Source organism: Thermobia domestica, chromosome 11, assembly GCF_964235325.1.
Source record: "Thermobia domestica chromosome 11, izTheDome1.hap1.1, whole genome shotgun sequence".
In the NCBI taxonomy this organism is placed as follows: domain Eukaryota; kingdom Metazoa; phylum Arthropoda; class Insecta; order Zygentoma; family Lepismatidae; genus Thermobia; species Thermobia domestica.
The window spans coordinates 268,146,181-268,162,116 of record NC_137464.1 but is presented as its reverse complement, the minus strand read 5'-3'; the positions used below and the strand labels follow the sequence as shown (position 1 = coordinate 268,162,116).

Sequence of the window (15,936 nt, the reverse complement as noted above, 5' to 3'; positions counted from 1 at the left end):
CAGAGTTTCTCCGAGATCAAGTCCAAACTAAGATCGACTATGCTTCAACAGAGATTCAACTCCATAATGTTGCTTTTTGTTGAGAAGTCGATTTCAGTGAGCATAGATATTGAAAATGTCATTGAAGAATTTAAAGCCATGGTTTCATTCAACAGAAGAATGTCCGTATAAAAGCTTTTTGTAATTGATGCCATTACAAAAAAAAAAAAAAAAAAAAAGTACCCTTATATACTTAAAAATTGTGATATTTCTTTGATAAATCCATACTCACATACGCGTGCATGCATGCACGAACTTTCTTTAAATATGTACATAAAAGTTTTTATTGCGTATCATGTTAATATATATTTTTTTATTATGCCTTATCCCTTCCCAGCCTGCACCCACATTACCAAAATCCTGGCGCCAACCTATGCATGGTTCAGCTGCTTTCAAAGCTGCTGTTTGTAGTGTCGCAGCCTGTTAAAGAATGAATACCTGGTAAAGATGTTAAAACCTTTATTATTATATTATAAATATGTTATTTTAGTCTCCCTCGGGAGTCACTCTCAGAGTTGCGGGTCGGGCAGTGCCACTCCCTCACAATTATGTCTGGAAAAAACACTATTTTCACATCAGGTAGCTAGTCAATTGTGCCAATTCTTCACTTGTTTATTGTCATGTCTATACGAACTGCCCGACACTTGAAATCCGAAGTCTAATATTCTTGACGACCTCCATAAACCTAAACATAAAAGGAACCTAAACAAAAACCTAAACACAATCACCTTTCTGCCTCATTATTTTTTTATGGCTAGACTTTAATAGAGAAATATCATGGCAACTCTTTGATGACTCCGTTCGTACGTAGCCACTCAATTCAAAAGAAAAGAAAGAAAAAAAAGAAAATTAGAATTCATTACATCATATCTGATAATACAATGCACTTAGTGCAGGGGTTATTTTATAAACTTTGTGATACATATTTTTATGTTATAAAATCTTGAGGTTTAAGTTTAATGGTGGATTTGTTACCGTAATTACTTAAGAATTATTTCTTGCTTACGTAAGTACAGGTACGTTGAACTGGTAAGCTGTAATAATAACCATATACCCTAATGCCCTCGCAGGGGTATATGGTTATTATTTTTACATTTTAGTAATAGTATAGTATTTTAGTACTGAAGTACAATAGTATAGTATTGAAGTAGTAATATTTTTACATTTAATGTTTCTATTTGATAGTAAATATTAGATTGGTGCGAATGAAGACATATGCGAATGTATTACAGAAGGGTTCCAGCTGTGTACATTACTAATGTTTTACTTTTTTTCACATCGAATTAAAAGTTAGTAGAGGCATGATAATGTAGGATAGGTTAGAGTAAAGTAAGTTGTGTTAGGTTAAGTTGTTTTCTTTCTGGGGCTCTTCTGTAACACTCAACCCCGTATTAAATGTCCGCCACGCACAGTGACAGATGATGAGGATGAACTGAGGTCCCATGTTTAACATTACAAACCAGTACACGTTCAGGATCATGCTGAGTTACTCAGACACTAGTGATAAGCTTCCTTTCAATCCATTCCAAACAAGAACTCGTTCCTCCGAATCTAATCATTTGATTGCGGAAGGATCTAGGATTTAAGGATCGAATTTTAAATTTCGATAAATTAAATAATTCTGAGTTCTTATAGCAAAACCACCTATATCGAGGACCAAAACTACCATGTTATACGGTGCAGTATGCAACGCTTATACTCATCCGGATGGTCTCCTTCAAACGTCTTCGCTTCACCCAACCCCAGATAGTGCGTCATCTCTGAGAACACCACGTCCACTCTCACCACCCCAATTCCACGTCCAAAGACCATACTGAGCAAGGAACCATCAAACCAAGTTTTGTCTCCTGGACGTTGTGTCATTTAAAACAATTCCAATTCATAAGGTTTTATCAAAGGTAACTAATTGTTACGGAGGGTATCTAGGGGCGACAAGCAAAGCATGTGCCTTGGGCACAGTACCCAGGAAACGTATCAATGTCATCCCCTGTCGGAAGAAATAGCAGCTAGGTTCCACACGAGTAGTTTCATGATTGTCAGTATGATCGGTGTCACAATCAGAGATGTTCACCCTCATGAGTGTGGCCCTCTCGAGAGCATCCTCACCCTCAAATTTCCTCGCCCACAATGACGCGAGAGCGAGGGTGTGAGAGGACGAGGACAAACTTCGACAGCGAGGGTGAGGAAAAATTCCCAACACGAGGGAGAGGGCGAGCGAAAGCGATGGACAACTCCCTTCGCGAAAGTGAACGAGAGCGAGAGCCAAATGTAATTGCGAGGGCGAGGGCGAGGGCGAGGACAAGTTTCGACAGCGAGGGCGAGGGTGAACGAGGACGGCGACAAGTTTTCAGCACGAGGGTGAGGGCGAGCGAGGGCGATGGATAACTCTCTTCGCGAGGACGAGGGTGAACGAGGGCGAGGACCAACTGTCACTGCGAGGGCGAGGGTCAACTTCCACTGCAATGGCGAGGGTTCGCGAGGGCGAGGAACAATTTCCTTTGCGAAAACGAGGGCACGCGAGGGAGAAGGACAAGCTACCTTAACAATAACTCAGTAAAACCTGTGAACTTGGCCACCTCTCTAAGTTGGCCAACCTAATTTTGAACCTGCATTTTCCCATAATCCTTTTGTTATTTATTAGTCTGTAAGTCGGCCACCTGTCTACCTTAGAAGTTGGCCTCATTGAAGCAATGTTTACCCTATAATGGTAATGATAAATTTACCTGCGTATCTTGACCACGCAAAATACCGTTTTGATATTTTTCTTAATTCTTTCGTATTTTCATACGAAAGGTAGATGTTCTGTATTTGTGATTGGAGACCAAGAAGCATAGATTCCCATGATTTGTTTAGAACACTGCCCTGATGAAGGGGTGGTGAAGGAAGATGTGAATGATAAAAAGGACGCACAGGAATTCAGAAAATGGTTTTACGTATTTGTTTACCCTGTCTGTTTTGGTAAAAATCATCAGCTATATCGGCTCCCTTTATCAATGGAGAGCTTTAGTAATTTCGGAAAATTCTCAAGGTTAAAGCTAACAATCTCAATTGTCAATTATTGGCTCCTGACGGCCTTTCGAAGGGTAGTGGAGGTTTTGAGATATGAATTCCTTTAAGATTTTCTCAAAACATCTTTTGTTCTTAGGGAAAAACTTGTAGCTCATTAATAAGCCAAAAAGAATAAAAGATTAAACATAGTATAGTATTTTTTCTAGTATTGTATATTGTTATGATTAGACCTATATATATTATTAAAAAGTAGCTGTTGTGCCATTGCTTATTAAAATTTTACAACCAAGCAATACTAGAGATCCTATTTTAAAAATACACCAATCACAATTAGTTTCTGTAAGTTGGCCACCTGTCTAAGTTGGCCACTTTTCAATGGAACCGATGTTGGCCAACATAGATTTCACTGTATTTTGAATTTGGTGTTTAACCATTTTTGGAGGAATATAATATTTAAAATAACATATATGTCCCCTAGATGAAAGCTGATGTGATAGCAAGATCATAGATTGGTCATATTCTTCCTTTCATTTAATTGCAGTAGACAGTTTCTCTTGTGTACTTCCGCATAATTATTAAAAATAATAATGCAAATGAATATAATATTTGCTTTTTTTCATGAAAGTTTCCGGATAGAAATAGCGCTACGTTTAGAAGCGAGTGTGCCTCATTATTGTCCTGCGTGTGCTAGAGACTTTTTAGATAAAGAGTACTGGTAGACAGTCACTCACGTCATTCAGCAGTAAATGACAATCTTAAGAGTGTTGATATCTGAACAAACACAATCAATGAGAGAACCAACAGAATGCAGTAGATCAGATGGAAAAGATTTGATGGAATCACTTTTGTTCATAGAAGGCCATTTTGCACTGGGATCGCTCGGGCTCACTTCTTTAAACTGGACTCGCGCTCGGGCTCGGTTCCCTCAGTTCGGCTCACGCTTAATTATTAAATGAATAGTTTGTATTAAGTTTCTGGGAACAAGCAATATGTTCTGCAGTTGATTCAACAGTAGTTTATTTCTTTACGTTTCCAACTTCTGTTGTAAAAATAGATATTAAGTAATATGATACGTCCATGAACACCCGGATGGTATAGCTTCAGTGGGATTTCTTTCCATATGTTTTTTTCCTCTTCTCCCACCCAAAACCGAGTTCTATATATAGGGTGGTAGGTAACTCCACCGACAAACTTTTGGGGGTGGTTCCTTATACGAAATGAAGGAAAAAGTTCTAATAAACATGGGTCGAAAAACGTCTCCTTTCAGAGTTATGAACTACCGAAAATTCGAAATATCACGTTTCAAAATATTCTGGCTTAGAAACTATAGGGCCTATCCCAAGCGGTTTAAGGAATTACATAGGAACTGGTATACGCTCTATCTAAATATCCATGTTTCAGAATTCACCGGTACCAGCGAAACGAGCGCCCCACTAGTACTTAAAGGAGTATCCCTATACTTCAACTTCCTTTTTACAGTTCCTTTCACCGATAACGGATGATGGTAAAACATGGATATTTAGATAGAGAACATACTAGTTCCTGTGTAATTTCTTAAACCGCTTGGGATAGGTCCTATAGTTTCTAAGTTAGGGAGTTTTGGAAACTGATTTTTCGAATTTTCAATGGATCATAACTCTGAAAGGAGGCATTTTTCGGCCCATGTTTATTAGAACTTTTTCCTTTTATTTCGTATAAGGAATCGCCTCCCAAAGTTTGTCGGTGGAGTTACCTACCACCCTATATATATATATATATATATATATATATATATATATATATATATATATATATATATATATATGTGTGTGTGTGTGTGTGTGTGTGTGTCTTGGGGCAATATAGTATATGGAAATTAGTTGGAAACCTGGGGTCCCGCGTGTCCCCAATCGGGCCCTGCACCTTCTAAGTCCATTAGATTACCTTTTAATCCCTCACTTTGAAGCAAGAAAGCTTTAAATTTTTAAGTATATGACTTCCCTCAGGAACAGCCTCTACTTTTAATAACGTGTTTGAAGACACTGTCCTGCTAAAATACATTAAATATAATTTCTTAATTAATTCTTATGCAGTAATAATAAATTTTGGTCGGACACATGTTCTTATCTTTCCTATTATTATTATTAGAGAATAGACAATATTCCCTACTCACCAACCAGTGAGCTCCTCGTGCCTAAGCGGTTAGCGTACGCGCCTTTGGCGTGGGAGACCCGGGTTCGATTCCCGGCGGGAACTCATGTGGTTCGGATGCCACGTTAATCAGTAGGTCTACATCTCATAGAGCCTCTCTGCTGAAAGGGACGCTAAATTAAAATCAACTCAACTCAACTACTCACCAACCAATACGCATTCCTTGGAAAAGTCGTCAGAACGAACCTTCAATTTACGGTACCCAAAGAAAAAGTACTTATCTGCAGCTATAACGCCTACAGGTAATCTAGGAGTGAAATCCGAAGCTAGATTCACGACGGACTCCTGGGAGGGGGGGACAGTGAAAGGTTTCTCTGATGAGCTGCCGCTAGGGGGAGGGGCAAACGACACTTTGTCCTATGCTGATGCTGAGATTTCTTTGAATTTAGTAGAGGTGTCTTCCTCATCACCTTAGTAAAAATAGAAACTAACTTCTACACACAAAAGTAACATTAAAAAATGGGTCAATGATTTTTGGGCATAATTAATATATACCACATACTACAAAGGGTGTTATTGCTGGAATTGTAAACAAAATTCACCAAACTAATTTCGTACAAATAACGAACTCAGTCCTTTACGTAAATCTTATATATATCTCCTTATATGTTAATAGTTATAAAAAAGTATAAGTTGAAAACAACACTTTTTAAACATCATCACCGTTATCACTCTTATAATTACACTACGAGACAAGACGAGAATTTTTCCGAGTCTTGTGAGCAACACTAGTTCACCCAAGTCTTAGGTCTCAAACACTATTTTAGTGCTAAATGATCCGTTTAAAAAAAACTATAAATTGACAAAGGTAATCACAATGAATAGCGTTTATGAACGTTTAAAGATACTCAAATCACAATATATTCCAATAATAAATATGGTTTAAATATTGTTAGATTACACCCTTCTTACCTCCTTGCCTCAGAAGGATTCTGAGAACTTCTAGATAAGGGAATACATTTTGTACGCAAATTTACAGAAAGAGACAAGAAGTGAGTCGTCGAGAATTGAAACAATAAAGAAGGTTCCGAGAATTGAGACGAGACGAGACTTTTATCAAATTTACGAGACGATATGATAAACCTTATTTCTAGTCTCGTCTCGTTTCATATTCAGCATTAGTTTGCACCGAAAGATGTAAAGGAAACTCTATTCAAATTTAATCTGAACATGTTCATGATAATATTAAGCGTGTAATAGTCAATGATTTGTTCCGTTTTAGATGATCCCGAGTAAGTTATACGATGCTATGTTTAGTTTTCTTTGTTTAGGAAGTACCGGTATTTTAAGAAAATAATTCAGCAAATAGGCTGTAAAATTGAGGACCTAATCCTTGCGAGGGCTTCCTCATCCTCAAATAACCTCGCCCTCAATGATATGAGGGAGAGGGCGAGCAAGGGCGATGGACAACTACCTTCGCGAGGGTGACGGTGAACGACGGTGAAGGCCAACTGCCACTGCCAGGGCGAGGGTGCGCGAGGGCGAGGAGAAGTTTCTACTACGAAAGCGAGGGCGAGCGAGGGCGATGGACAACCATCCTCATGAGGGCGAGTTTGTGCGAGGGCAAGGACACGTTTTCAGCACAAGGCCGAGGGCGATGGACAACTCGCATCGCGAGGGTGAACGAGGGAGAGGGCCAACTTTCACTGCGATGGTGAGGGTACGAGAGGGCGAGGACAAGTTTCCAGCACGAGGTTCAGGGTGAAGGAGGGCGAGGGCCAACTTTCACTGCGATGGTGGGGGTGCGCGAGGGTGATGGACAACTCCCTTCATGAGGGCGAGGGTGAGTGAGGTCGGAGTAAGATGAACATCTATGATCACAACTTCCTCCTGCATAGTCCTTAGCAGGTGATATTTGAGTGATTTTGCCTAATCCTGTGACGCACTTGAACTAGGCGTCGTTTATGTTAACCGAAAGCTTACTGGCTGTCGCCTATGACATCTTTCCAATAATACACAGAAAATGTCACACGTGCGTCACGTAAACCCAGTGGGTGTAAATGCAGCAAAACATGGTCCAATGATAGTAACCTTTTACGTATATCAACCTCTCTACACGCGCTTTTCGAAGACACAAGGTTTCTTGGCTAGCTCAACACTGCACTGTGAAATCTGAAAACTGGTGCTCCTATAGCTATAAAGTCGGAGAAAAAAAGTTAGGTAGTGTCCAAAAGCAGAAGAAGCGAGGACGTATTATTGCCCCCATTGAAGAGTGGCTTTCAATTGTTAAAGTGATCATAAATTAGAAGAAGACCAATGAAACAAGAAATGACATAGAGCATTATTCAATTCATCGTTGCCGTTATTTCTAAGTTCGTTCGGATTTTGGTATAAAGTATTCATTTCGATCGGCCGAGTTCAAAATAAGCTGCAGAATACCATCCTGGGTTTAAAAACTCTTAAAGATAATTTTTACGTCAAAAGAAAAACTAGTCTGTGAGTCCCTGGGTGAGGCATTTGACCTCTGTCAAAAATGATGTTGTAATTGAGTGATATCAATGAAATAGAAAATTATGTGCAGTGAGATGTCGGCAAGGGCGCCGATCATGGGGGCCGAGGGGACCCGGGCCCCACAAAGCTCATGTGGGCCCCCTGTTGTATTTATGAATATACAATATTTGACATATTTTGTGTGCAATTTGTGTTAAAATCTTCATATATATATATACCTTCTGCATCTGAATGGGCCCCCCAAATTTACAGAGAAATCGGAGCCCTTGGATGTCGGGGGTCGAGGGATTAACCGCGAAATAAGGGGTGGAGAAAGTGATGAAGGAATCCATCTACCGTGTTCTTATAGAAGTGAATGAAAGCTTCACTTCATTGGAAGATTCTGCTTCACTTCGCTTATTGTGCTGACTAATAGCTTGCACAAACAAATGCAGAAAGATCATCGAATTCTACAGTAGCGATATTGACGCACAACTGTCACATGAGGGAATTTTGATCTCATGGTATTTGAACTTCACGCTGCAAAAATTGAATACTTGAAGGGTGTGGGACTGCGAATTGCTACCTAAGATAGTGAAGTGAATTACATTCTTCACGAGTAATTAGCCAGCCATTTTCCACGCAAGTAAAAAGTATTCGGTCCACAATCGGACCAAAGGACCACAATCGCTCATGCAGGTGGCAACTGTGAAAGACCATTTAGCAAATAAGACCAATTCTTTCGGATCTAAAAGCGTAGATTGCCCAAGACAAATTAAGTAATATTGTTCTATTAAGTGTTGAGAAAGAAATCACCTTTTAAGGAAATGAAAAGAATCCTTTTCCACTCGCACTATTTCTACCCTTTGGAGTCCTATCTTTTCTGTCAGAAATACCAAAAACTAAACACTAACATGGATATAAAATTAACACACTGATATGATAGTTTATCTTATAGGTGACTGACTAACTTGCGAGCGGTTGTCGGGGTTGCTGCGACCTTCGAGTGAAAATAGTTATAGAAGTTACGCTAGTTGTCACTTGGAACAAGAACTTGCCTGAGCGCCCCCCTGACCAACGAAACCAAAACGCCCTCCCAAAAAAAATTGTCTAATTTTGCGCCTTTCCAATCCTGCGCTCGAGACCCAAGTCCCGTTTCTTCCCCTAGTTACGTCACTGGAAGTTTGCAGCAGTTAAGACAACAAAAATAACACTGTGATTTGTGTGTGGAAAGATATGATAATCATGGTTAAAAGTGAGATGATGTTAAAGTTTCTTCACATTTTTCAATAATTATTCTTCAATCATTTCCTTCAAAATGTTTAGATTTTGTAAAAAGTTTGACGTAAGCTGAATAATATTACATAATTTTAAAAAATGAAAATGAAATAAAATGTTTAAGTTTTACATCCCACGATTATGCCGGCTAGGCTAAAGAGACGACGATGATGAGAAATGAATGAAATGGTGTAATGGAGAAAGTGAGAGGAAACGGGACAACCCCAAGAAAACCCACTCACATGCTGTTTGTCCACCACAAAGTTCGCTTGGCGCAACCTGGGATCGAAACAAGGACCCGATGCACTAGAGGTGAATACTCTACCACTGAACCATCGCAGCTCCCTGTAGGATTAAGTGCGCATTTTCTTCTACAATATGTTTAACCAAGAAGTAGAAAGGAAAAGTTATTATTGAAATAATTTAATGATGTAGTAATGAGTGGGACAGGGGGGTAAAGACTCAATTTCTTCTTTTGCCCTAGGCCCTGTTCAGGCTAAAGACGCCAATAACTGATTATAATCATGTACTGTAACAGAGTACATTTCTTATAGTAAAGCGTGATTTCTTTCCAGTGAACGAGTAATGGAGGATCGATCGCTGTCAAGTGACCTGGACCTGGCTTCGAAGCGAGAAGAGTTATTAATGGCTATTAAGTTGGATGAACAGTTCAGAAACAACCTGATTGCTGTGAAACCACACGTCTCCTCTATTCAGTTCTCAGAAGGTAGTTTCCTCACTGCTTCATACTTTTAAGTTCATTTGACCAGGAAAATTAATGTCAATTATCATTCTGTGAAGGGCTTTCAAATGAAATGTCCTATTGCAGAGAGAAATTTTTGATAACTGAGAGCTTCTTCGTGTCCGAGTCACTCACATTAGTACTTTCAGTGAGTGTGACTTTGGATTCGATTTTCGGTCGGAATACTTGCCACAAGTACAAATCCGAGCGGTGGTTTGGATCCCACTTACAACTCCTTATAAATGTCCTCGGTGTCCAGAAAGAGTCGCTGGATACCAACCAATGAAACGACAACGTATAAACAATAGGGTAAGTCGAAAAAGGCACTTTCAATTTTTCTTTCGAACTTCAATGTAGTCTAGTGCGGAAAAGTTGTGTATACATGTTAGTAAACGTGCAAAGTTTGGGTTAAATCGGACGTATTGAAGTGCTACTGGCGCCATTTTTCCTTAATTACATTCCTGAAGTAGAACATGTTCCTGAATTACATTTTTCCCATATTTACTCGTTTAATAGTTCTATTCTTCCTCCCATTCAAATACACAGTTTTTATGCTGATAATTTTGTAAAATTATTTTTCACCAAGTTCATAACGTTTTCTCTGGATCTTTCTTGACACTTTATTTCTGTCAATTACTTTCGTAACATCTTATTTAGTTGAGGGACCCTGTTAATCATCTTCTAACAGGATACTTGCAGTTTTACATGCATCTCTGGAAGGCACTCTTATCGAGTAGCAAGTACTGTGCCATTGGGTACAGGCCGGTAGCCAGTTCAAAAATCTAAAGGGGGGCGGTAGAAGTTAGGGGGGCCGATCCAGCCATATTATAGTTCATTTGCAAGCATATCGTGAAAATTTATGGGGAGCCAGTAAAAAATTTAGAGGAGACCCGCCACCTTCGACCTCCCGTGGATACGGGCCTGATTGGTCATCTCTGATTTCCTTCTGAGTTTCTGGTGGTATCTGTTCGTTAGGAGCCTCACAAACAAAAAATAATACAAAATTTATCATTTTTGTTCTCTTTGTTTTTCATAACTGGAAGAAGATAATGAAATACAACTTTCCGCAATCACAAATAATGTTATTCTACAACAGAAAATATGAACCTCAAGAATTTTCAATGTTGCCAGAATAACATTTCACCCAAAATCTTCAAGTTATGGCAGTATAGAGGAACGAACTCAATTGCATTTGATTACGTATCATCTGGCCCGAAACCAGCCACTGATGTTTGGGGGGGGACATGAATATGTTAGGGGTGGCTAAATCATCAAAAATTCTCTTACAAATACAGTAGAGCGTCGATTATCCGAACGTCGGTCAACCGAACAACCGCTTAACCGAACTGTGTACTCGCTCGCACCTGTTACTCTCCCACCCTACCGTCCATCATCCCCCTCACTCCCAAACCAAGTTTCCCACAGTAGTCGCCGCACTGAGCCACCGCTGGCGGAACATTGCTTCTAATGGGGCCTTCATAAGGCGCTGCTGACCGGCCAAGCCGCCAGTCGCTGTGTTTCAACAATCAGCACACTTCTGTCGGTTTGGCACTGGCTGTAGAAGTAGCGGCAGTATCAAAGCTGTTTACAGCAACAGCTGCGCCAGCTTAGAGTTGAGGCGTGCCGCTCTGCGCATGGCAAATAAACATGTACAGTTCGATTATCCGAACAAACCAGTTTTCCGAAGATCCATGTCTCCCAATTACTTCGGATAATCGACGCTCTACTGTATCTTAATTGTGTTTTTTGCATTCAGGTGTGTACGGGCCACGAAAAATTTACGGGCAGCCAGGCCCCTCCTAGCCCCCCTCTAGTTGCGGGCCTGCGTGTCATGTTGTTTTGGTATTATTTAATTTTAATAACTATATGATAAATCTATTTTCTTTATTACAAAGTAAATACAACTATTATTTAAAAAGTAGTTCACAGATGCGAAAAGATTTATATAATTTACCATTCAGGGGACACAAAGAGAAACAGCATTCAGATTCCAGTGGTAAATATTTGGACTTGATCAAGTTGATAGCCTTATTTGATCCAACTCTGCGAGATCATTTGTGAGAAGCGATAAACAAGGAAGTTAAGGACCATCACCAGTGTGCGAATTAGATAATCTGTATTGAGGGGGGGGGGGGTAAAATTAGGCCAACAGGACATAAAGTCTGAAGATGCAATAATTCAAAATGAGACATAAATATGACGTGACATCTGTAATAAATAAGGGATTTATTAATTCAATAAATCTACTGACAATAACTACTAATATATTGTCTGACATGCACACACCAGACCTAACCTTTCTGAACGTGTTTAAATGTTGTACTCACTCACACTAAGTTTATTTACTTAATAATTCGGCCCGAGCGATAGCCATGATCACAAGCATACGTCAATTTAGCACTCATATTGAAATCTTCACTTCGCGTTATTACAAGCAGCTTGCAAAACAAAACCTACTTCAGCGTTATGAAAACTACTAAAATTATCAGTACAGTTAAACCGGACCTACTTTAAAACAATCTAGGTATTAGCCTATCGTACGAGAAATGGATTGTTCCTTTTCCCGATTTCTGGGATCAACGTCAAATCGAAGGCAAAATATTTAAATTTAAAAACTCTCAATTCAAGTTTCGATTTTGCGCTTCTACTCTCCGCTAAAGCTCTTCTTCATGCTTTTTTTTCTTTCTTTATATATATATATATATATATATATATATATATATATATATATATATATATATATATATATATATCGATTCCGTGACGGAGCTCAGAAAGTCAACACTTAGAAATATAATTACTTTACTGTTAGGTTACAGATGAGTTGATTCACTATGTGCTACGTTATTCAAATAAAGTACTCTATAAACATTACATTGAAGTTTTCCAGGCAACATTATTGGCGTGGACAGCAAACTGTACAACGAAAACAAAACTTTTAAAAGGCCGTTCCAGTCGAAGTGCTTATACAGACATAGACAATGACATGGAGAACCAGTCGTATTAGCAAATACTGAAGCATATCCTCAATTATGGTCTCACTCACCCTCACTAACATGTCCGCTAACTAGGGGCGCATCCCCAGAGTGTACAATAACATCAGGGACGTCATTTAGGGGGCAGGGGGCAATTGCCCCCTGTTTTGATATATATATATATATATATATATATATATATATATATATATATATATATATATATATATATATATATATATATATATTATTATTATTATTATTATTATTATTATTATTATTATTATTATTATTATTATTATTATTATTATTATTATTAAAATAGTAGTGAATGACTGAAAAATGCGAAATTTTACTTATATCAAGGAATCTTGCCCCCTCCTCCCAAGCAAAATCTGAAATGACGCTAATGGTTAACATATAGCCACGAGAGAATATATCTCAGATGTTGAGTACAGTTTCAAAAGTTCATTTCCGTAAACTGTAAAAGGCAGTGACTACTATGCTAATATCAGAAATTAAACTCAACTTTTGAGTTGCATACACACAAACTACTAGGCAGTGAGGACCATGCGCTAACAAAGAATATACCGGAAAATGAAAAACGACAAAAATAAAAACGGGATGGTAATCGGTACAAATGTAGAGGATGAATATGACATGTCCACCAAGTATGGTGGAAGAAGTTATTTGTTTACTTCTTCTTGGCCAACCGCTAAATACATATATAACTTTGTTATGTGCAGTTAGTATATTCAAATTCACAAACGACGACGAAGTGAAGGGTATGAGGATAGGGTTGCAAATAACCGTAGTCATAATAATATAGTTCAACTAAACAACGTTGGCAATAGTGGGGAAATTACAAATGACCAAAAGTGAAAAGTTTACATCGCTCATTTCGAAATACAGCTAGAAGATTAAACTTACAAGAAATGACAAAAATCAGTGATATTTGGCGTTATAGACTACTAGGCATAGTTTGGGGGGGGGAAGCGAGCATCCCCGGTGGGGATACTTCAGCTGACTTCTTTGGGGGGGGGAGAAAATGTGATTGAGGGGGAAAATCCCCCTCATCTCCCCGGTAATTCGTATCCTGACCATTACCTTGGAAAGAGTATCCAATGTGAACTTATACAACTGCTTGCGACTAACATCAAAGGAAAGCTGAAATTGTGAAGTGATGAAAAGTAAGTACTTTTCAATTATTATTGATTGCACTGGAGATGTCGCTCGTGATGAACAACTTTCACTGGTACTGCGTTAACACAACCACAGGCGAAATCGAGGAGCACTTTGTGGGCTCTTTAGTTGTCACGGGAACTACAGCTGAAAACGTAGCATGTACATTTTCACCGAAATTGAACAAACTATACAGGTCAAGGCTATAATAATGGTGCAATCATGCGTAAAGAAAAAAACGGCATGAAAAGAAGAATTCTCAATGTAAAGCCCCTTTCTTTTCTTGTACCTTGCGGAAACCAGGGGTAAAAGTGTGGGGGAACGTCGTTCCCCCACTTCAATAAATTATCTATGGCGTCCCCACACTTTCTATAAAAATTACAATGGGCAAAGATAGGCAAGGGGAACAGTGTGACGTCATGCGTCCCCCTACCTTTTCAGGTCCACTTTTACCCCTGGTGGAAATCTCAAGTGGAACTTGGTGTTGGGAGACGCAAGCAAGTTCCTGTGCATGTACTAAGTCCTTCTTTGGAATTCTACAGAGACTGTACAGACTTTTTTCTGGCTCAAGTGAAAGATGGGCTATTCTTAAAAAACAAGTCCAAATTTCTTTGAAACCTCTCTCGGAAACAAGGTGGGAATGTAAAGTAGAATCCGTCAAAGCAGTCCGACACCAGCTAAACAGTGTGCGTGGTGCACTGGAAAGTTTGTCTGAAAGAAGTACAGACTGTGTATTAGTCAGTGAGTGACAGTCACTAGAAGCAGAAATAGCAATTTACTAATTTGTCATCTCACTCATAATGTACGAGTAGGAGTTCCTTACAAAGATTAACGACATCAGTAAAGTGTTGCAAGGTGAGATAATGAACTTAGGTGTGACAAGGAAGCACTTGGAAGTGTTTCTAAACTAATGTCTTAAAGAGTACCGGGAAAATGGCTTTCAGACAACGAGAGAAGTAGGAATTGAATCCATTTTGAAGACTGTCAGAAAAAGACAGAAAAATAGACAATTATTCTCTTACGAAGCTTAGGATAAGGACCGAGAGCTTTCTGCAGAAATCTGCTTCAAAATAAAATACTTCTACGTAATTGTTGATACGATCCGACGAAGATGTGAACTACGATTCGAAGCTCTGAAGAAGCATAAACACACATTTAGTTTTTTATACCAGGTTAAACATTTGATTAACATGAGCGACGAAGACCTTAGGAAGTGCTGCAAACGCTTTAGAACAAAACACTAATTGCTGGAGAAAAAAGTGACACGGATGCACTGGAACTGTATAAAGGACTGAAGTGTTCTGACGAGCATTTAATGGCGAAAATAATCTACTATCATTAGTGCTTCAATATATAAGTGAAAACAAATAAGAGGAAATCTACTCTAATGTAAACATTGCTTTAGGATATAACAGGACGTTACACATTGTCTTTCGGGTTATAGTTAGGGAGCCGAACTTCCCGGTTAGGGATGGAGTAGAAACCCCATACTTTCAGGAATTATTCATTGAGTATCTACGATGTTATAAAGTTGGTAATACACTGAGTTCTCGTTACTTAATGAGTGATTGTACAAGAGAAGAAGACGTGCCTGTATTCCGCTCTCCTTGTGTTTTGAAGTTTGTTTATTTAGTTTGACGAGTTGCGATTTTCACATGTTCTATGTGACGTCACTGAATCATGGAAGTGCGTCTGCGCAGACTGATATACATGGCGGCAGAGTGAAGAAGGAGGCAGAGTAATATGGCGACGGAGAACTATGCACGTGGTATGTAGTAGTTGCAGACAAAGTATTCTACGGGTACCGTTATGTACTAAAATTAATATAGAAAGTCATGGGCTGTGTTGGCAGCCTGTTGTGTTAGGTCATTAGGGTTTGATGACATGGTTACGTGTGTTTGGAAAGTTGTTATATTTCTTTTTTTAGTTGTGCTGACATGGAAAGGTGATGTGGTCTTTTTCGAGTTTGTATGCGTGTCTGTAGAGACTTTATACTGGCTATTTTTAAAAATAATAATGGAAATTTGAATTAAATCTGTTGATACGTCATTTTGTATCACGTACTTTCGCAGTAGTAATTAAATTAATATT

General features: G+C 38.9%; 1 protein-coding gene across 2 annotated transcripts in view; it reads left to right on the top strand.

The window, feature by feature from the left end:
- The first annotated feature begins 894 nt into the window (after window positions 1-894).
- LOC145665074 (uncharacterized) overlaps window positions 895-15,936 on the top strand; it is a 128,617-nt gene continuing 113,575 nt past the window's right edge. The window contains exons 1-2 of one of the 2 annotated variants that reach the window (XM_081732337.1): window positions 895-1,055; window positions 9,522-9,673. In XM_081732337.1, coding sequence (XP_081588463.1) covers window positions 9,532-9,673 — 142 coding nt within the window. In that variant the 5' untranslated portion in view covers window positions 895-1,055; window positions 9,522-9,531. The remainder of the gene's footprint in view (window positions 1,056-9,521; window positions 9,674-15,936) is intronic. The other variant, XM_081732338.1, reaches the window with a different exon arrangement.